Source organism: Neoarius graeffei, chromosome 3 (assembly GCF_027579695.1).
Source record: "Neoarius graeffei isolate fNeoGra1 chromosome 3, fNeoGra1.pri, whole genome shotgun sequence".
Classification (NCBI taxonomy): Eukaryota; Metazoa; Chordata; class Actinopteri; order Siluriformes; family Ariidae; genus Neoarius; species Neoarius graeffei.
The window spans coordinates 97,704,023-97,726,267 of record NC_083571.1 but is presented as its reverse complement, the minus strand read 5'-3'; the positions used below and the strand labels follow the sequence as shown (position 1 = coordinate 97,726,267).

The following is a 22,245-nucleotide window of genomic DNA, read 5'->3' as shown; positions in this document are numbered from 1 at the left end:
TCCACGTTAACTAGCCATGTGTTAACGTTAGCCGTGGACAAGACAATGGCAACTTGGTGGGCAAATCCATAGAAAGTCATTTGACTAACCAGACTGCATAGCTATTGTAACATTATCGCTAGCTCGAAAAGCACAGACAACTTCACTGCAAGCTTTCTCTTGGAATAAAATGTTTATATACCTCAATATGATTCTGCAGGTTGGACGGCAAGTTTTTGTAGGCCGTGATGTGGTTCATTTTAGGTAAACAAAGCAAACATTTAAAATGAAACAAATCTTTAATCCTTTCAGAAAACTGAAACATGGGTTCATGGGCCATGAGTGCATGCATTCTCCAGAAGAACCGCCTCCTTCCATTCTGCCATCAACTGATCGTGTTCAAATAACGCTGCTGAGAAATCACTGAACTTGATTTTATACAGTCTATGGCCGTGACATGACCCTAGCGATTACTGATAGACTGTCTCAGTGTCACCTGCGAAAAAAAACATCATGTTTTAGAAAAGAAAAGAAAAAACATCCACTTTCAAAGCCGCTTCATAGTAACAAGGACCTTGATAGAAATGTAGTGGAGTGAAAAGTACGATATTTGTCTTTCAAAGGTCGTGAAGTTAAAGTCATAAGTTTCCCCAAAAAATAATACTCAAGTAAAGTACAGATACTCAAAAAGTGTACTTAAGTACAGTACTCAAGTAAATGTACTTCATTACTGTCTACCTCTGCTATTTATTGCACTCACCTGAATTCAATCACCTTCTTCTTCTTCCTCCTCCTTGTCCAGCATTGTTGCCAGGTCGGGGTCCATGTGGACCCTATTGATCCACACGTCATATTAATTGGAGCATAGTTTTACGCCAAATGCCCTTCCTGCCACAACCCTCCCATTTCTGGGCTTGGGATACAACCACTCACACACAAATTCACACCTATGGGCAATTTAGAGTAGCCAATTAGCCTAACTGTATGTCTTTGGACTGTGGGAGGAAACTGGAGCACCCAGAGGAAACTCATGCAGACATGAGGAGAACATGCAAACTCTACACAAAAAGGCCCCATCGGCCACTGGGCTCGAACCCAGAACTGTGAGGCAACAGTGCTAACCAGTACACCACCGTGCTGCACTACCTAAACTCAGTCACCACTACACTGTATAAAAAGACACTCACAACACAGAGACTTTGCAAAGTAGCACTCACTGTAGTCTTTGCCTGATCCTACCAAGCACTTTTTATTTTCTTTGCTACCCTGGTTTTTGATCTAGTTCTGCTTCCTTGTTTTCTTCTTTTTGAATCTTCCCTCTAATTGTTGTTTGCTGATTGCCTTTTGCCTGTTTTTGACCACAATGTTGCTTCATGTTTTGGGACCTGTCTGGTAGTGTTTTTTCATAAAATGTCTCAACTGCATTTGCATCCACCTGCAGCCTGTTTCCTTACTTCGCCATCCTCATGGAGGCACCAGGAGCAATGAGTTGGTGAGATGCCATTTCCACTCATGGGAAGCTCATGAGCGAACAACAGCAACACCTGGGAATGCTCGACATACATGTGAATCAGCCCACAGACGCTGTATCCCAAGTGCTCCAAACCTGCTAGTCCAAAGTCATGCCTACCGCCCCCCTCATCTCCTGCCCTGACAAGTTTGTGGGCAAAGCCTCACAATGTTATGGATTTTTGCTGCAATGTTCCTTATATTACACCGGCCAAGTGGGGATCAACAATCAACAGAAGATTGCCCAATTTTTAAATCTGCTTTCCGACAAAGCTCTTAAATGAGCTACGCCTGTCTGGGAAAAGGGTGGGGAATCTCTCTCCTCCTACAACTGCTTCATCAAAATATTTTGCCATGTTTTTTTTTTTACCATGCTCCAGGCAGAAAGGAAATTGGAGAGCACTTGCTTGCGGTCAAACAAGGAAAGAGACGTGCAGCAGATCATGCCCTTGAATTCCACACAATGGCAGCGAATAGAATGAGTCGGCATTCAAAGCTGCTTTTCATCAGGGTCCAAATGCAGACTTGCTCATTGAACAGGCTTACCATGATGTACAGATGACCCTTGATTCACTTTTTGACCTGGCCATTCACCTCAACAACCTGATCCATAACTGTTACACCTACCTCCAGAATGTCACTCCCCCGAGTACAACTGAGACTCCAGAGCCCATGAATATCACTTGCTGTTCTGCCTACATCAGGAATGTCACACCCATGAGCACAACTGTGACTCCAGCCCATGCAAATCACTCATGCCAAGTTAGATCTCACTGAATGTGAGAGAAGGATAAGGGAAAGGCTATGCTTCTACTACAGAACTCTGAATCATTTCGTTGTACATTGTTCCACACAAGTGTGCAACCCCAAGTCCATGTCCATGGTTGAGAGATCATCCACTTCCACCTGCAACCCCTTGGTGAGTCTGTCATAATTCTTATCTCACCAATTTCTTAAACTGAATGTTCAGATATGACACTCTATTTCTGTTCTCTCAGCCTTGGCTGACTCAGGTACAGCTGGCAACTTCAGTGATCATGATATTGTTCTGAAACTCAAGCTCCCCACACAGCTGCTACAGCACTCTCTGCAAATAAAGACCACTGATGGTGAATCCATTGGAACTGGAGTAATCATGCTATGCACGAAGCCCCTTCTCCTCCAAATCAGTGCACTTCATGTCGAGTCCATCTCTTTCCTGGTCACAGTCACCACCAAGCACCTGATAATCCTGTAGTTTTCCTGGATGCAACAACATGATCCCTAAATTTCCTGGCAGGATCAGGATATCCCAAAATGGTTTAAACAGTGTTACCATTGCTGCCTGAACCTTCCCCACACCTTCATTGAATCCACCACAGTGGAAAGTCCTGATCTTCCTGTAACCACAGTCATTCGTGAAATGTATTTAGATTACATGGAAGTGTTCAGTAAAACCAAAGCAAGTGGTTTACCACCCCATAGACCCCATGAATGTGTGATTGACCTCCTTCCTGGCACCTCACCCCCATGTAATCACATCGACCCCTTTTCGCTCACTGAGCATGGAGAAATATGTTCATGAAGCCCTCCAACAGGGTTACATCTGCTCATCCACCCCTTCATCCTCAACAAGTCTTTTTTCTTTGTGGAAAGAAGGCAGAGGACTGAGTCCTTGAATTGATTAGAGGCCTAAACTAGATCTTCATAAAATATCCCTATCCTCTGCCACTAGTCCCCTTGGTTCTGCAAAAACTTTGTATGGCCAAGATCTTCACCAAGCTTGATCTCCAAAGTGCTTATAACCTCAAGAGCATACAACACAGTGATGCACGTCCACTATGGCCACTGTGAGTATTGCATCATGTCGTATGGGCTCGCTTGTGCCCCCTCTGTATTCCAGTGTCTGATTAATGACGTGCTCAGGAATATGCTTGGCACATTTGTGATTTGTGATTGCCAATATTGATGATATTTTGATATACTTTCCTTCCCTTGAAAGTCACATAAATCATGTCAAACAAATATTATCCCATCTAAAGGAGAATCAGCTCTATTGGGAGAAAAATGAAAATTCCATGTCCTTACTATCTCATTCCTAGGGTATATCATTGATCAAGTGGCTGTCACCATGGACAAGACCAAGGTAACTGCTGTGACTGAGTGGCCCACACCTCACATTGTCAAAGATCTCCCTTTCCTGGGGTTTGCCAGTTTCTACCAGCTATTCATACAGGGCTTCAGATCTATCACCACTCCCCTCAATACATTCCTAAAAAGGTGCCCCAAGATGTTGCCCTGGAATCAAGTCACAGAGGTGTCATTCACCAAGCTGAAGTCTACTTTCACTACAGCCCCCATTCTCAGACACCCAGATCCATCCAAGCTGTTCATCAGTGAAGTAGCTACATCAGAACCAGACGTGAGAGCTGTTCTATCACAATGTTTTAGAGAACAGCCCAAACTCGACCCAGTGGCATTCTTTTCATAGAAACTCACTCCTGCTGAGCAGAATTATGACATTGGAAACCATGACTTATTGGCAGTCAAGTTAGCTCTGGAAGAATGGCATCACTGGCTGGAGGGGACTGTTTACCCTTTCACAATCTTCACTGACCATAAGAACCTAGAATACCTGAAATTGGTCAAGCAATTAAACCCATGTTAAGTCTGGTGGGCCTTGTTCTTCACCCATTTTAACTTCATGCTCTCATGCAGGCCTGGCTCAAGGAACATTCAAGCAGACTTGTCTCCATTCCTCAGACACCTGAAACCAAAGCCAGAAATCCATCCTCCCCTCCTCTTGCTTCATCCCATCATCTGAGACATTGAAAAGGAGATCACAAACACTCTAGCTCATTGAGTGCCCACTGCATGTCCCCTCAACTGGACATTCATCCCAAGTCACCTGCAAAGGAGACTGATAAGCTGGGCACATACGATTCCAGCCACAGGTCCCCAGGCAGTCACTGCATCTATGATTTACTCAAGACCAAGTACTGATAGCCAAATAAGGTGTCTGAGATCCAGAGTTATGTCTCCTCTGGCACTATATGCGCCTATTCCTCAGTGCATATGGTCCCATCTCACAATAGATTTTCTCACCGACCTCCTTGAATCAGGATTAAACACTGTCATTAGGGTCATCTTTGACTGGTTCTCTATTTCACTCTGGCTGATTCCTCTTCCAGGCATACCCACAGCATTTGAGACTGCCAAGCTCCTATTCAACTACGTGTTGCGTTACTATGGAATCCCAGAGGACATTACCAGTGACTGTGGCACCCAGTTTACCTCCCAAGTCTGGTCCAGCTTCATGGAGAAACTGGAGGTCTCCGTAAGTCTCACAGCTGGTTACCATCTTCAGTCCAATGGGCTGAATATGCCCAGAACTTGTTGGGTCTCTCAGCCACGTGCCTAACCCAATTTCAGTTCATGCTGGGGTACCAGCCCCCCTTGTTTCTTTGGAAAGTTAACCCCACACACACTCCTGAAATAGATGACTAGTTTAAGCAAAGTGAGCAGGTGTGGGAGAGTACCCACCGATGTTTAGAACATGTGACTCAACAGACTAAGCAGTTTGCAGATAGTCACCAGTTTCCACAATACAAATACTTGGTTGTACTGAGAAACTCCACAATACAACCATGTCACCAAGTCAAACCAATCGAGTATGGCTTGCCATGAGGGATTTGATCTAGTTCAGTTTCCTGGTTTTCTACTTTTTGCTACCATAGAAACAATAAAATCTTCCTGGGAGATAAATCTATCTATCTATCTATCTATCTATCTATCTATCTATCTATCTATCTATCTATCTATCTATCTATCTGGCTGTCTTGCTGTCTTTCTGGCTGGCTGGATGGCTGGCTGGCTGGCTGATTGGTTGTCCATCCGTCCGTATGTCTGTAAACACCATTTATAGAAAACATAATTTGAATTATGAAAAACTTTAGTGAAAAAAGAAAAAAGGCAGGAAAATTTAAATTATTTAGTTTATTATCCCCTGCTGGGGCGGCACGGTGGTGTAGTGGTTAGTGCTGTCGCCTCACAGCAAGAAGGTCCTGGGTTCGAGCCCCGGGGCCGGCGAGGGCCTTTCTGTGTGGAGTTTGCATGTTCTCCCCGTGTCCGCGTGGGTTTCCTCCGGGTGCTCCGGTTTCCCCCACAGTCCAAAGACATGCAGGTTAGGTTAACTGGTGACTCTAAATTGACCGTAGGTGTGAATGTGAGTGTGAATGGTTGTCTGTGTCTATGTGTCAGCCCTGTGATGACCTGGCGACTTGTCCAGGGTGTACCCCGCCTTTCGCCCGTAGTCAGCTGGGATAGGCTCCAGCTTGCCTGCGACCCTGTAGAAGGATAAAGCGGCTAGAGATAATGAGATGAGATGAGATCCCCCGCTGGCCAAAAGGCCCGAAGGGCGATTATGTCGCGGCAATTTCCGTCCGTCCATCCATCCATCCATCCCTGGAAGGGTGCTCACCTTCTGAAATCAACTCCTCTCACAATTTCTGGAGGAATTTCACCAAACTTGGCAAAAAGCATTGTTGTATTTCGGTTCTATGCATATTGTAATTTCATTAAATTCGGTCACATTTTACCAGAGTTACAGCCCTTGATTAACAAAATTATAATTTGACAATTTCATGAGAGTGTGTTTTCCTTTTGAATTCAACTCCTCTCACAATTTTGGGAGGAATTTCATGAAACTTGATAAGAGGCATTGTTACACATTGGTAGCACGCATATTATAATTTCGTTAAATTCGGTCACATTTTACCAGCGTTACAGGCCTTGATTAACAAAATTATACTTTGACAACTTCATGATAGTGTGTTTTCCTTCTGAAATCAACTCCTCTCACAATTTTTGGACGAATTTCACAAAACTTGGCAAAAGGCATTGTTATATGTCATGAGTACACATATTGTAATTTTGTTCAATTCGGTCACATTTTACCAGAGTTATGGCTGTTGATTAACAACCTTGTACTTTCACAGTTTCATGAAGGTGTGCTTGCCTTCTGATATCAACTCCTCTCACAATTTTTGGACGAATTTCTCGAAGCTTGACAAAAGGCCTTGTTATATGATGGTAATAGGTATATTGCAATTTAATTTTGCTTGTGAAATTTTACGAGTTTTGACCCTTGATTAAATAACTTGTACTTCGACAATTTCATGAAGGTGTACATTCTTCTGAAATCAACTCCTCTCACAGTTCGTGGAGGAATTTCACTAAACTTGGCAAAAGGCTTTGTTATATGACAGTAATACGCATATTGAAATTTTGTTTAATTTGGGCAAATTTTTACCACAGTTATGCCCTTGATTATTAACAAACTTGTACTTTGGCAATTTCATCAAGGTGTGCTTGGTTTCTGAAATCAACTTCCCTTACAATTTTTGGAGGAATGTCATGTAATTTGGCAAAAAGTTTTTATCCCCCGCTGGCCAAAAGGTCCGAAGGGAGATTATGTCGTGGTGATGTCCATCCGTCCGTCTGTCTGTCCGTCCCAGGAAGGGTACTCACCTTCTGAAATCAACTCCTCTCACAATTTTTGGAGGAATTTCATGAAACTTGGCAGGATTCTTTGTTATATATTGGTAATATGCATATTGCAATTTCGTTCAATTCAGTCGCATTTTACCAGAGTTATGGCATAGTTGCCAGTGGGGGATATTGTGCTCTCAGAGCACACTTGTTAGATTTCACTGATGTTCCTTCATTATTACAAGTAGGAAAAATTGCCAAATTATTTATATAAACATTAAGAATGGGAACAAATCTAAATTAAAGTTTCAAACTATTCTTTTGAATTAAAGATACTTTAGATTGTTTTCTTTGTCCAAGGTATACCTTTATTTAATTTTTAACTTTGCAGAATTTATTTAATTTGTTAAAATCTTTAATATTTAAAAAAAAAATTCATTCATATATTTTGTTGGGAAAATGTAATCCCAACCAGTTTATAATACAATTAATAGTGCATGTACTCTATTGTGTGCAGGTTCCACAGATCTGACTCCTTTCCCTGGGCAGTTTGAGCGCCAGTTCCCCGGATTCTCCTCTCTCACTGAGAGCCGATTCTCCAGCCCACGGATGCACTACCCGGCAACGTTTACCTACACGCCCACCCCTGTCACCACAGGCATGTCTCTGGGCAGTGCCCATTACCACACATACCTGCCCCCACCATACCCAGGCTCCACTCAGAGCCAGAGTGGACCATTCCAGAGCAGCAGCACCCCCTATCTCTACTATGGGGCCTCCTCTAGCTCCTACCAATTCTCTATGGTACCTGGGGGCGATCGCTCACCCTCCAGGATGCTGCCCACCTGCACTAGTGCCTCCACGGGTGCTTCGTTGGTCAATGCCAGTCTTCCTGTGCAGGCTGATGGAGGGAGTGGTGTGGATGAGGACGGCAGCCACAGCAACTCTCCAACTGTACTCAATCCAGCAGGGAGGATGGATGAAGGAGTGTGGCGACCATATTGATGGAATTAGAAACAAAACAAAAAATTTGGACCATGTGCCTGTCAGACAGGTGAACTCCAATCCAGATACATGGTTTTAAAGCACAAACCCTACCAGGACCCTTGTCCTATCTTGCTGAGACATTCTCTTTTGCCTTGTTTATTTTTAATCTTCATAAAATGTCACTTTTGTGGAGTATTTATGGAACAAGGTTCTTCAGAGGAAAGTATTTAAATACACTCTCATGGCAATTATTGTTTTGTATACCTGTAATACAAAATCCATTCCGCTGAAACCAATAGCTCATAGATAGAACGAGTATAGTTAGGAAAAGCTATGAGTGGTTTGTTAGATCTTTAAAAAATGGTAGTTAGCCTTAACATATGTTAGATTTTATATGCGATTTAAAGCACTGAGCAGCAGTTGGTTTCAATTGAATATGACAAACCAAATTTGTTTTTTAGCAATAATTTTCTTTTTTTTTTAACTTAAGTAATTTAAATTATGCATATTTGGTGAGCAAATATTGAGTTGTAAGTTATAAAGCCATAACTTAAGTAATGTATTTTGAACTTGAGTCATAGACTATGAATATTTCATAGACTGGAATATTTTTGTAATGCATCTATGTTCAAGTTAATAATGAAATTGATATGTAATTTAAAGATACATTTTCTGTGCCTTAAGCCATTTAAAAAAAAAAATATTTTTCTTCTGTGTATACCGAGGTAGGTTTCCTATATCTGCATATAATACATTATGAAAAGCTCTATTCTTATATAGCAGATAGTCTTGCCAGTCTGCATTATTGTTTAGTGCTCAGTACTTAAAGCTCTGTTGCCATTTCATGTTTGACTTCAAACCAAAAAGACCACATTCTCTTGGAAACTGTTTATTGACGATACCATTCTTCTTTCATTTTGTATGCAACATGCTCAGATATATCTGTCAGTGTTAAACCTAGTGTAAGCTGTAAACGGTTGCAGTCCATTTGGACAGAACTAAAGGCCATAACATGAAAACTACCAAAGCCTCTGCACATTAAGGGGCCTGCTGTGCACCCACCTGAAGACTGGATCAGTTTACTGGAACCTAATGAAAGCCACACACACTATTTCACGATGTGAAAATACTGTTTAACCTCGATATAGTATTGCTCAGTGTAACGGCAGCTAAAATCCTCCCCATGGAACATCAGTGGTTTTTGATATGTCTGAATCCTAAGTACAATTTAGGTACATTTTAGCTAATCTATACTTTTGCTGGAGATTAAAGTTGCACATTTTTATTTCTTTTAGTTATTAAAGTATTCCAATAACCTCTGTGGCTATTGATCCAAGACTAGAATTAAGCGCCAGACTAGAATCTCGTGACTAGAATCAGCTCTACGTACACTATGGTACTAATTTTGTTTTTAGTAACAAAACAATCAAGGCAAATGTATTTAATGTAAGCTTAAATAGCACTCATTGAAGTTTAAAAAGGTGTAATATTGTGGAAAGGCAACCAAGCCGACCCGTTTCACTTTTTCCAAACTGGGGCTTTATTTATTTTATTTTATTTTATTTTATTTTTTAATAATACATGGGATTTTGCTTACCCTTCATGCAGTGTTCTGTGCAGTCATGCCAACAACAATTATACTCATCTTTTCATTTGCTGTACTATTCAGTGCCTTATATTATACACTGCACAAAAGAGAAACAGTCTAATAGGTACCCTGTGTGTCAAAATTCAGATGTATGCATTTATGAGTCTTGGAATGTTATTAAGCATGTTTCTAATGATCATTTTTCTCACAGAGATAAGCAAAGCATTTCATCATTTATGCGGTTTAATCACATCATCACATCACTCAATTTAACAGGCTTAACGGTACTGATGTTAGCTGGAAATGTTCTAATTTGACTTTTAAGTTTACAGCTACATTTTTGTCAGGGAACATTTGAGATATACATTTCATACCATTTTTTTTTTCTCTGGTGAGTCATGTTCAGTTGTGTCAAAGAAATGTGTCGTTGTATGGATCTGAGTATCTGTGAGAGTGAAGAGAAATGAAAATTTGTTTACAAAGTTTTTACAATATTGTGAGTGTAGATAGTTATCGTATGAGGAAAATATACCCCTGCTGCATTTTGTGCTTGTGATTAATTTTTTTTTTTTGTAAAATATTTATCCTCCCTGGTTAAGCTACCAGAAGGGGGCAAGAATGTCGGGTGGGTGGATGCTTTATGAGCTAATTTCTCTTTGGAGCTTGCATGCTTTGCTTCACTTGCACAAATGTGTTTTATTTATCATGTGTCTGGCCTTAATGTTATGTGTCTTCCTTCATTATTAAACAATGGCTACAGGGAATGACTGTCATGACAACAATGAGCTAAATTGGCATTTATTAATAATGTATATTATTGTACTTGTTTTCTTTTATAAGGAAAATGATTAAAAAAAAAACATATTGCAACAACTTTGTATTTCTCCAGCAGCTCAGGTCCCAGTGTTAGCATTGCTTTACCTTGAGCCCTCTGCCACTTCTTTTTTGTTTTTACCTCTTAAACCTTCCAGAGTGTACACACCCTTGACCTGAGGGAAGATTAATGGCCTGCATCCATGCATACAAAATCAAATCACTAAAAGTTTCGTTACCTTGTCCATGAACCTTATAGGTGGCTGGCATGGGATCAGAGTGTAGGTCCTGGTACAGTGCCTCAGCACCACTGTACTACATACTTCCTTACAGTGCTCCATGGATCAACATTTGCTTTGGAGCGTCTGAACTGGCACTGTGCTGCTGGCTACAGCCTCGCCTTTGTCTCTTTGAAAACCAGGTCTCAGTCAAACCAGGCTTGTGAGACTGGGACTGTTTGACATTATTTCAAGACATAACAGCTGTAATCAGACTATGATCCATCTTCAAAACTGAGATCGTTTTATGGTGAACTGGGAGCTTTCCAGGGATTTCCCTGAATATGAAATGAGAAAGAAAAGTGGAGCAGGTTTCAGGTTTGCATTCCCCTCATTCCCATAAACATCTAGCAATTAGGATAATGACCTGTAGAGAAGAAACAAAATACGGCTATATGATATTTTCCTAATGTGTATGGGGGGTTGAAGGGAAGAATCTTGGAATAAAGTCAATGCAGTATTTGAGCTGGCACTGCATTTATAGCATCTGATAGAAAAATCTATGAGGGTTTTATTTTTGCTTGGACATCAGTCTTCGCATCTCTGCACACACAAGAAAAGCGAGAGAGGCCATACCCAAACCAGTCAACACCTCAGTGTTACACTGCCCAAGATAAACTTGATTCTGGCAAAGTCTCAGCTGCAGATGGCCTGTGTTAAAGTCCATTTGAAAGGGCCTCTAGCATCTACTTAGCACTACATGCTGCATTCCGCTACGCAATATGTGCTCTGGGTTGTTACATAACATACCATGGCACTTTGGACATGAAGTGGCACTGTGTTTGTTGAAAAATTGTTTTACATTAGCTTTTGCATATAGCATTGCTCAACTCATTCCCTAAGCCAACTATGATAGGGTCATGCTACTGTAACACTCATGTGCTGAATGTGTTGTCTGAGAAGTAGCACGCTGACAATTTTAGCATTTTCATGAGCTATTACTGTCAGCAGTGACCTGGGTTGTGTTTGATAGAGAGTAAAATGTTTTCACTGATTAAAGCAGTGAAACAGTAAGACAAATACACAGAAGGATATGTGTACAAAGTAGTTCATGGTTTTGGGAATATCATTTTCTGTTTGAAGCTATGCATTTACACAGTGGATGACACTGAATAACACTACTGCCAAGGGTGTTGTTTTAACACCTGGATACCTTCTTGGATATCACATGCCATCACCAGAACATTACCAGAAAGTCACACTGTGACCATATTACCTTGCATTTTGCTCTAAAATACTCTCATCAATGGTTTTCTGTCCGTTGAACCTTCTCACTGAGTTCCCAATGGGTCAGTGCTAGGCCTAAGTGACAGGAACCCTGGCAGTGTTCCTAGAACCACAGTGGGACTGACTGACTCAACCTAGTGCTGACTAGAAGGTCGCTTGGATAATCATACTCACACAACCGGGAGGGTCAATGTTAAGCTTAGAAAATTTGGAAAAGGTGCATGATGATGTCTGCCCAGGTAGCTGCAGTGTAGACTTCCTGGAGCACCAAGCCTCTCAGTGCTGCCTGTGAGGAGGAGATGCTCTTCATAGAATGGTCCATCATGGCAGAAGACGGGCATCCAGCCTGCCTATGGGCGGAAGTAGTGGGATCCACCACCCAGTGGGTCAGCCTTTGTTTAAAGGTCTGATGGCACGAACATGAATCTATGCAATTTCTTAAATAAACTATACAACATGGCAAACATGTTAGATTTCTGTTATAATTACGTGAAAAGAAGCTGTTGTTACGCGAATATCCAACTTTTAATTGCACAGCGCAAGAAAACTGGGTCCGTGGCTCGCAGCCATGCTGTGACATCAGCGGAAGAACACGCTGCGGTTCACTGGCTGTTCTACTCAATGGAAATGGCGCATGAAAACGCCGGTGAACTCTCTAGTGCTAGCTCTTCCTCTGAACAAAAGAACAACCAAATACTGGTACTTTAAGCAGTGATCATGATGGCATGATTTTATCTGATTTTAAATAAATGAGATTGATAATAATGTGAATGTTCACAACTAGTACATACAAACTCTGCAGCTTCTGATTCAGCAGCTGCGTCATACTCCGCAAAAACATCAGCAACAACCGACAATATAAATGGAAATGCAATACACTAAGCTCAAATGACTTATGGAAAGTATAATTTCTAAATTTTTTCTGCATATTCTTGAAGTCGGTCATCGGGGTACTTGCTACCGTTCCCTAACAACGCATGGCTAAGGGTAAAGTGTAGTGTTGCTACGAGTACTTGCTAAAGCCTCCGGTGGAAGATCCTCGATGTGCTGATAAGACATACAGTTCTATATAACACACAAGTGTCACGATAATCACAAAACAGATGCAAATTGTTAAAATACCTAATTTTTAAGCAATCATGTGTTGATCTCTTCCGAATAGAATCTATGATAGCCTACCCTCTTTACCCTTTGCCTCTCGTTGCTAGGCGGCAGTTACATGAAAGCCGCAAGCTTTCACAAGCAAATACATGACTGATATCACGCCGACTTTATGATTACATTTATGATTATCATGAATGTGTACTCTATGATGTGTACTCTATGAGCACTCTGGAGCGAGTGACTTCCAAGATGGCCGCGCAGACCGCAGTGTTACTATTTTTAGCATCATGTCGGAGCACTCTATAGCTCTACGTACCTTTATCTTATGTCGTTTCTCAACACATGTTCTGACAGGAGGACTGTCTTTGGAGGAGTCGCCTTGTCCCAGGCGACTGCTGGATCCGGCATAGCTACTAGTAGACCCCCTCCGGAATACTGTAGGCACTGCTGATGGTAGTAACACACGTTTGTGCTGAACTGCACACCCAAGAGATTCTTTTAAGCTGGGAAGGGTGTCAAAACAATCCAAATCGAAGTGTTCAGAGCACAGGATGGATGTTGGTGAGGGCTCCCACTTGTCACGAGTGCGCCTGACTTGCTTCACCCACTTCGCATGCAGCTCGGGATCTCTGGGAAACTTGAATAAACTTACCCCATCCTTGTGGGTTTTGGAGCAAAAGCCGGCAACACAACGCGAAGGCATAATAACTATATATATATATATATATATATATATATATATATATATATATATATATAATGTATAATAATAATACTAATAATGACAAACTGAACACCTGTCGCATCAACAACAAACTGGTAAGTGAGGAGGAAGATTCTTTCGCTGACGTCATATAGCCCCTCCTCCTCATTCGTCTCCTGGGTGCTGCAGCCCCGTCAAATTTGCCCAAATAGCCGCGTTTTTTATCATAACTTGTAAAATAGGCGCCTTCGTGAATTAATATATGGATCATCGGGAATTACTTTTTATGTTATAAAACATCGCCAAAGATGTCAAAAACGTGTCATCAGACCTTTAAACAAGGGGGTGCATGAGAAGTGTTTTTCCACTGTAAGAGATAAACAACAGATTTGATGATAGAGTTGCTGCTATGTAGTCCACATAGTACTGTAGGGCATGCTTAGCAAGGCACAGCAAGAACTGCTCAGGAGGTTCCCCTTTAAAGAATGCTGAAAGCTCAGCAGACTGATTCACAAAAGTGGGTGATATGACCTTAGGCCAGAACCCTGGGTTTAGCCAAGGTTACTCCCACACCATCTGGCCAACAGCATATGCAGAGCTTATTGCTAAAGAATGCAATTTCCACACACTCTTCTTGCCAAAGTGATTGTTAGCACAAGGACTATCTTCAGAGAGATCAGTTCAGCATCTTGTATGGGGCAATGGTGGCTCAATGGTTAAAGATCTAGGTTACTGATCAGAAAGTTGGGGTTAAAGCCCCAGCATTGCCAAGCTGTTGCTGTCAAACCCTTGAACAAGGCCCTTAACCCTCTCTGCTCCAGGGGTGCTGTATCATGGCTGTCCCCGTGCTCTGATCCCAACTTCCTAACAAGTTGGAATATGTGAACAAAAGAATTTCACTGTGCTGCAATGTATATGTGACAAATAAAGGCTCCTTCTTCAATAAGGGAAGGACCTAAGGAGCTCTAACAAAAGGATGAGGTCCTTCTTTGGGGAGTGCAGTGGGCAAAGGTGACTCACTCCCTTCAGAAAGGCTATGTGAAGTTCATGAGCACCTAGTGAGACAACATTTATAGTGCTATATTGTGCAGCAATAGCTGCTACAAATACTTTTAATACAGATGGCAACTTAACCTTGTCCAACAGCTCTGTCTAACCAGTGTTGTAGTTGAGTCACTAAACCTCGAGTCCAAGTCCAGTCTCGAGTCCCCCATGTTCAAGTCCGAGTCAAGTCCAAGTCATTAAAAAATTTCCAGTTGAGTCCAAGTCATTTCCACTATTGATCCGAGTTGAGTCCACTATTGATCCAAATTGAGGCTCCAAGTATCCAAGAACAAGACTCCAACCAAACTATTTGACGGTGGCTGTTTTAGTGCCATTAACATGAGTTTGTTCCTGAACATGATATATGAACAGGTGAATGTGCATTCTCTTTGTCAGGGAGTGTGAAGTATTCTGTCAGAGATGGTCGGGAGACGGATGTAAGTGCAGAAGGTGTGCTTATTAAAACAAGCTAAGACAGGAAAACAATCCAGAACAGCAGGCAAAATCGTAAAACAGTGAAACGGGCAATAGGTCGAGCGAGGCACAAACAGGCTATCGTAGACAAGGCAGAATCAAAGACAAGAAACAGGAAATCAGGGATCAGGAAACCAAACAAGGAAATAAGGCTCGGTAACGCGTCAGCAACGCAACTCAATACTTCGCAAAGTAAGTGTGTTTTCACAGTTTTTATATAGGCGTGCTGATTGCGCCTTAATCCTGTGCAGGTGCAAGTTGTTTACGGTGCGCACGCAAGAGCCCGCTTAGTGTGCTCGCTGTCCAGAGCGCACCCGAGAGTCTACCTGATGCACGCGCCAAGGCACACAGGTGTGACACTCTCGCGTGAAATTAGTACAAAATTAATGCAGATGTAAATACCTTAAGCCAAATTATTATGGCATGTTACAAAAAATAAAGAAAAAATCAGAGTCCTCATCTCCAAATTATGAGTCCAAATGCAGTTAATGCACGAGTCCGAGTCCAAGTCTGAGTCATCAGTGTTCGAATCCAAGTCGAATCACGAGTCCTGAAAATTAGGGCATGAGTCGGACTTGAGTCTGAGTCCTGGACTTGAGTACTACAAGCCTGTGTCTAACAGAAAGGTTATTACTTTAGGCACCAGGTCAACATGATGGAGTGCACACCATTCACGAACTAGTTTCCATTTGAGAGCACACAAAGCCCACATACTGGGGGGCCCTTGCATTCAATAATGTTTCTTGTACTGTTGGTCATAGACCTTGGCTTGTCCTTCCCTCTGAGAGGCCCCATACATAGGCAAAGATAACCTGGCGAAGGGTACCAAATCATCCAGTCTGAGACAACAATTTTCTTCTGAGGAGGAAGTTACCAAGGCATACATCGATCAGTGAAATCAGCAGAGGAAATCAGGGCTGCCTGGGCCATGAGCAGGGTTCTGTGGTCTGATTGCTGAATTCTCTGCAGTGTTGGCTGAACCAGTGGCCAAAGTAGAAATGCATAGAATAGATAGTGAGGCCAGTTGTGGGAGAGTGTATCCAGAATTGACAGATAATCCTGCTCCCTGGTCCATCAGGGCAGAACAATAGCTGACAATGAGTCATTTAGGCATAATCAAAGAGGTCTAGCTGTGCCTTGCCAAACTTCTCCCAGATCTGGGACAGCACTTCTAGATATACAGTAGATGCAACTCTCTTGGGCATATAGTATGTGCTGCCTTGACCATGCATCCACTGCATTATTGAGCCATCTCATTAAATGAGTCACTGTCAGTGAGGCTAATCATGTATGGGTCCATTTGTGTAGCTTCCATACCAGGTACAGTGGTGCTTGAAAGTTTGGGAACCCTTTAGAATTTTCTATATTTCTGCATAAAGATGACCTAAAACATCATCAGATTTTCACACACGTCCTAAAAGTAGATAAAGAGAACCCAGTTAAACAAATGAGACAAAAATATTATACTTGGTCATTTATATATTGAGGAAAATGATCCAATATTACATATCTGTGAGTGGCAAAAGTATGTGAACCTTTGTTTTCAGTATCTAGTGTGACCCCCTTGTGCAGCAATAACTGCAACTAGCTGTTTCTGGTAACTGTTGATCAGTTCTGCACACCGGCTTGGAGGAATTTTAGCCCGTTCCTCCGTACAGAACAGCATCAACTCTGGGATGTTGGTGGGTTTCCTCACATGAACTGCTTGCTTCAGGTCCTTCCACAACATTTCGATTGGATTAAGGTCAGGACTTTGACTTGGCCATTCCAAAACATTAACTTTATTCTTCTTTAACCATTCTTTGGTAGAATGACTTGTGTGCTTAGGGTCGTTATCTTGCTGCATGACCCACCTTCTCTTGAGATTCAGTTCATGGACAGACGTCCTGACATTTTCCTTTAGAATTCGCTGATATAATTCAGAATTCATTGTTCCATCAATGATAGCAAGCCGTCCTGGCCCAGATGCAGCAAAACAGGCCCAAACCATGATCCTACCACCACCATGTTTCACAGATGGGATAAGGTTCTTTTGCTGGAATGCAGTGTTTTCCTTTCTCCAAACATAATGCTTCTCATTTAAACCAAAAAGTTCTATTTTGGTCTCATCCATCCACAAAACATTTTTTCAATAGCCTTCTGGCTTGTCCATGTGATCTTTAGCAAACTGCAGACGAGCAGCAATGTTCTTTTTGGAGAGTAGTGGCTTTCTCCTTGCAACCCTGCCATGCACACCATTGTTGTTCAGTGTTCTCCTGATGGTGGACTCATGAACATTAACATTAGCCAATGTGAGAGAGGCCTTCAGTCGCTTAGAAGTTACTCTGGGGTCCTTTGTGACCTCGCCGACTATTACACGCCTTGCTCTTGGAGTGATCTTTGTTGGTCGACCACTCCTGGGGAGGGTAATAATGGTCTTGAATTTCCTCCATTTGTACACAATCTGTCTGACTGTGGATTGGTGGAGTCCAAACTCTTTAGAGATGGTTTTGTAACCTTTTCCAGCCTGATGAGCATCAACAACGCTTTTTCTGAGGACCTCAGAAATCTCCTTTGTTCGTGCCATGATACACTTCCACAAACGTGTGTTGTGAAGACCAGCCTTTGATAGATCCCTGTTCTTTAAATAAAACAGGGTGCCCACTCACACCTGATTGTCATCCCATTGATTGAAAACACCTGACTCTAATTTCACCTTCAAATTAACTGCTAATCCTAGAGGTTCACAGACTTTTGCCACTCACAGATCTGTAATACTGGATCATTTTCCTCAATAAATAAATGACCAAGTATAATATTTTTGTCTCACTTGTTTAACTGGGTTTTCTTTATCTACTTTTAGGACTTGTGTGAAAACTTGATGATGTTTTAGGTCATATTTATGCAGAAATATAGAAAATTCACAAACTTTCAAGCACCACTGTACATACCATCTGATGACTGATATATTTGACCATCATAATAATGTCAGAGGGGATAAGTATGCAGCATTATCCCAGAATTGGTAGGAAAATTTTGATGACTAAGCAGACTGTCAGGCGGCACAGTGGTGTAATGGTTAGCATTGTCACAAGAAGGTCCTGGGTTTGAGCCCAGTGGCTGACGGGGGACTTTCTGTATGGAGTTTGCATGTTCTCCCTGTGTCTGCGTGGGTTTCCTCCGGGTGCTCCGGTTTCCCCCACAGTCCAAAGACATGTAGGTTAGGCTAATTGGTGGCTCTAACTTGACCGTAGGTGTGAATGGTTGTTTGTCTCTATGTGTCAGCCCTGCGATGATCTGGCAACTTCCCCAGGGTGTACCCCACCTCTCACCCATAGTCAGCTGGGATAGGTTCCAGCTTGCCTGCGACCCTGCACAAGATAAGTGGTTACGGATCATGGATGGATGGATACATATACTATACTGTAGCATACTTACATGTACATTGGGTTGCTGTATTTTATTGTGAGCACCAGTGTAAACAAGAGGATGGATTCGAATATGTAAACCTTTTACACCATATTAAACCATACTGTCAGACATTTTAACATGCCACCACAGTGATGTTAGATGGTTTGAAGCCAGTTCAGTGATTAAGTTTGAGTCCCTCAGTTTGCTGTCTCGAACTATCATTGCTATCACAGACTATATTACTGACTTGGTCCTATTTAGCTTTCTGGAATAGCCACTGGCATATCTTCATTATCTGTTAGAGGAAAATATTTCACCTATAAGATTAGTTAAAGGCTGTTTTTTTAATCACTTCAGCTCGACTGCTCCATCTAGTGCGCAATGGACATTAATGCTGTTCAAAAAAGTTGATAAGACCTTAAGAGATAAGAAAATGTCTGGTGCCTGCTTGTGTTGAGACTAATCTTAAACAAATGAAAGTCTACAAGAACTTTATTAGAAATGGCTAAGAATTTCATAAGGTATCGGCTGAAGAGAGAAAAAGAGATGCTTTTAATTAAGTATTTTTATGTTTGTTGTCCTCATTATCATAATCGCTTGATTATCAGTTGAAAGCATGTTGAGTGAGGGTAAAATCTTTCAAGTCTTTTGACAGGTCCATGTACAAAAAATGAGAGATTTTAAAACTATACACGATTACATTGCACGCCAAACCCACTTCCCTATAATTACACTAATTGAGAAATCTTCTAATATCAGGACCATGGATAGCTACCAGTTAAACAATAGCTTTCTTTGTTGAGTCCTCAAACTGGTGCCAGGAGTCTCAGGTTATTCACCATCTAAACTGTTCATGATTGAGTGTTTCAGGCACCAGAACATTTGACAGGACAGAGTTCTGACTTGTGCCAAATATTCATACAACACAGGCCTTTTCCATAGGTCCGAGCCAAGCAGTAAAATGTGAACTATTTGGACAGAAACTCCATCTTCAGATGTATCCAGCCATCATGGAGCATGGGCATGGTTCTTGTCAAAAAAAAAAAGGCCATATAAACTTTTTGATGGGGCCGAGTGTTAATTGAGAACTAATGAACTGGTAACACAAAACAGCACTTCCAGAGGCTTTTGCTGATGACTGACATACAGGATTGGTCACACCATGCCAGTTATTTCTGATCTTCTGTTTTGGAAAACGACAAAGTAATTGCAGCCATCGGGGTGTGCCAAAGCGTTTCATCGATGCCCATGTCTGCTCTTCGTTTAGACTCCGGCTCTGTCTCCAAATATCCCAAATCACGTTATTATATTAATGACAGATTTTATAGTTTATGACTGGAAAATCAAACATTCTTGATTTCATGGGGAGTATGCAGAGATTTATAAAGCTGGATGATAAAGAAAATTTTCTTGACAGCCATGCAGCTGTGATGGCTTCTGTGGGCAAGACTGGGTGCAGAACCTACAGATTGTTCTCTTATGTAGAGAGATATACTGCGTGCTGTAAGATGGAGGAGAGAGACTCAACTGTCCTTGCTCCCTTTTCAGGCACCATGTCATGTCATAAAAGAATTATAATCGTTTCAGACATAATGTAAAGATCTGTGTGCCCACATCCTGCCACAACAGGAAGAAAATTTTTAAATATCAAATTAAACCCTAAATGTCAGTCATGGTGCACATTTCATCCCAGGTTAAATACTAAGAATGAACATCTCTTTTATGTTCCTGGTTTTAATCAATCACCTTTGTGGCTAAGCCTCATGACTCTCTGAGCACGATATCCAAATCCTACCTCTTTGATCTGCATTCAGTGCAAATAAAGAATCTTTCTGTGCCATCTCAGCATCACTGATGTCCAGTGTGTGTATATTTCGCCAGAATGAAGTATTCTGTAGCCAGAAGTTCTTCTGGTTAGGTCGTCAGCTCCATACTTAAGCCGCAGGCGTGCGCCTGTCATAGCATTAATCCCCATCAAGTTCCACCACAAGTCACTCACACTGCAGCAGACTTTGAGGAACTAGGCCCATGCTGAGGAAGCACCCAAAACTCTCTTGCCATATGAAAAGCTGGATTTGGGTTTCTTCAACTTGTCTTAATAAAAATGATATCCTGTTTTATCTTCGAGACTGTAACTCCAAGGACGATAAAAGAGAAATGTTGATGGAAGAATTGCTTTTATATTTTGAAATTAGCAGCATGAAGAAAAAAGGGTATGAAGATAAATCAGGGTCCATGAATTTAACAAATAGGTGCTTGCATTGTATTCTGCCTCACATGTAAATCATTGTGCCTGAAATATATTTTACAGAAAATTTGCAGGAACCTTTCTTCAGTTGACTGGTCTGCCAATTACTGTCTGCTGTAGTAAAAAGACTGACTTATAGGTCATATTATTGAATATAAACTTACATAAGACATATTGCATCAATATATTTGCACAGTTTCCTTTAGTATTTTCTCTATATAAGATGAAATGGTGGTGTTGCTGACTCCTGGCTTAAAGAGACAGATTGGTCAGGATCGGTAAAGTAGACTGTGTATACATATGTACAGACATACACATACCTCAATCAGCCATGGCATTAAAACCACTGACAGGTGAAGTGAATAACACTGATTATCTCGTTACAATGGCACCTGTCAAGAAGCGGGATATTAGGCAGCAAGAGAACAGTCAGTTCTTGAAGTTGATGTGTTGGAAGCAGGAAAAATGGGCAAGTGTAAGGATCTGAGCAACTTTGACAAGGGCCAAACTGTGATGGCTAAATAACTGGGTCTGAACATCTCCAAAATGGCACATCTTGTGGGGTGTTCCTGGCATGCAGTAGTTAGTACCTGCCAAAAGTGGTCCAAGGAAGGACAACCCATGAACTGGCAGCAGGGTCATAGGTGTTGAAGGCTCACTGATTCGCATGGGAAATGAAAGCGAGCCCATATGGTCCAATCCCACAGAAGAGCTACTGTAGCACAAACTGCTGAAAAAGTTAACGCTGACACCTTTCTGTTTTAGCCATTATTAACTTTTCCAGCAGTTTTTTGGTAACATTTTTTGTTGTTTACCACATAATTCCATATGTTCCAGATGTTATTTCATAGATTTGATGTCTTGAGGATTGTTCTACAATGTAGAAAATAGTCACAATACAGGAAAACCTACTGTATGAATGAGTCAGGGTGTCCAAACTTTTCACTGTATATGAGTAATCGCACTCTGACTGGTTACTCTACTACTAGGATATCAGCTCATATACCATGAGTAGAGAAAAGCAAAATGGCAGAGTGCATCAAGTCAGATATATGACTTTGTTATCGAGTATTTAAAAGAAATAGCAAAAAGAATATATTTTCCCCCCAATATCGCCTGTTCCATTCTCCAGCCCGGTCGGTGGCACCAGACTGCTAAAAACCCTAAAGAAGAAAAAAAAATGGTGGACTGTGTTACTGAACCAACTGAGAATGAAATAAAACTTCTACTCAAAAACAAAACGCCCAAAAATACAAAAAAAAGCAACAAAATATGGAATAAAACTATTTGATGGTAAGAACATATCTTTTTTTTCAAGAATTATTATTATAGCATTTTTCACAAATTGCTCCTGTCATTTCGCTGGTTTGTTTACATTCTAAGCGTAAATGATTTTGTCGGACATTTTGTATGAAGTTTTTATTTATCGAAT

At 41.4% G+C, this 22,245-nt stretch overlaps 1 protein-coding gene across 3 annotated transcripts in view; it reads left to right on the top strand.

Moving 5' to 3' along the window:
- runx2b (RUNX family transcription factor 2b) overlaps positions 1-8,408 on the top strand; it is a 62,041-nt gene extending 53,633 nt beyond the window's left edge. For 2 of the 3 annotated variants that reach the window (XM_060917740.1, XM_060917738.1), the window contains one exon: positions 7,475-8,408. In XM_060917740.1, the coding sequence (XP_060773723.1) occupies positions 7,475-7,962 (488 nt within the window). In that variant the 3' untranslated portion in view covers positions 7,963-8,408. The remainder of the gene's footprint in view (positions 1-7,474) is intronic. The other variant, XM_060917739.1, reaches the window with a different exon arrangement.
- The last annotated feature ends 13,837 nt before the right edge of the window (positions 8,409-22,245 follow it).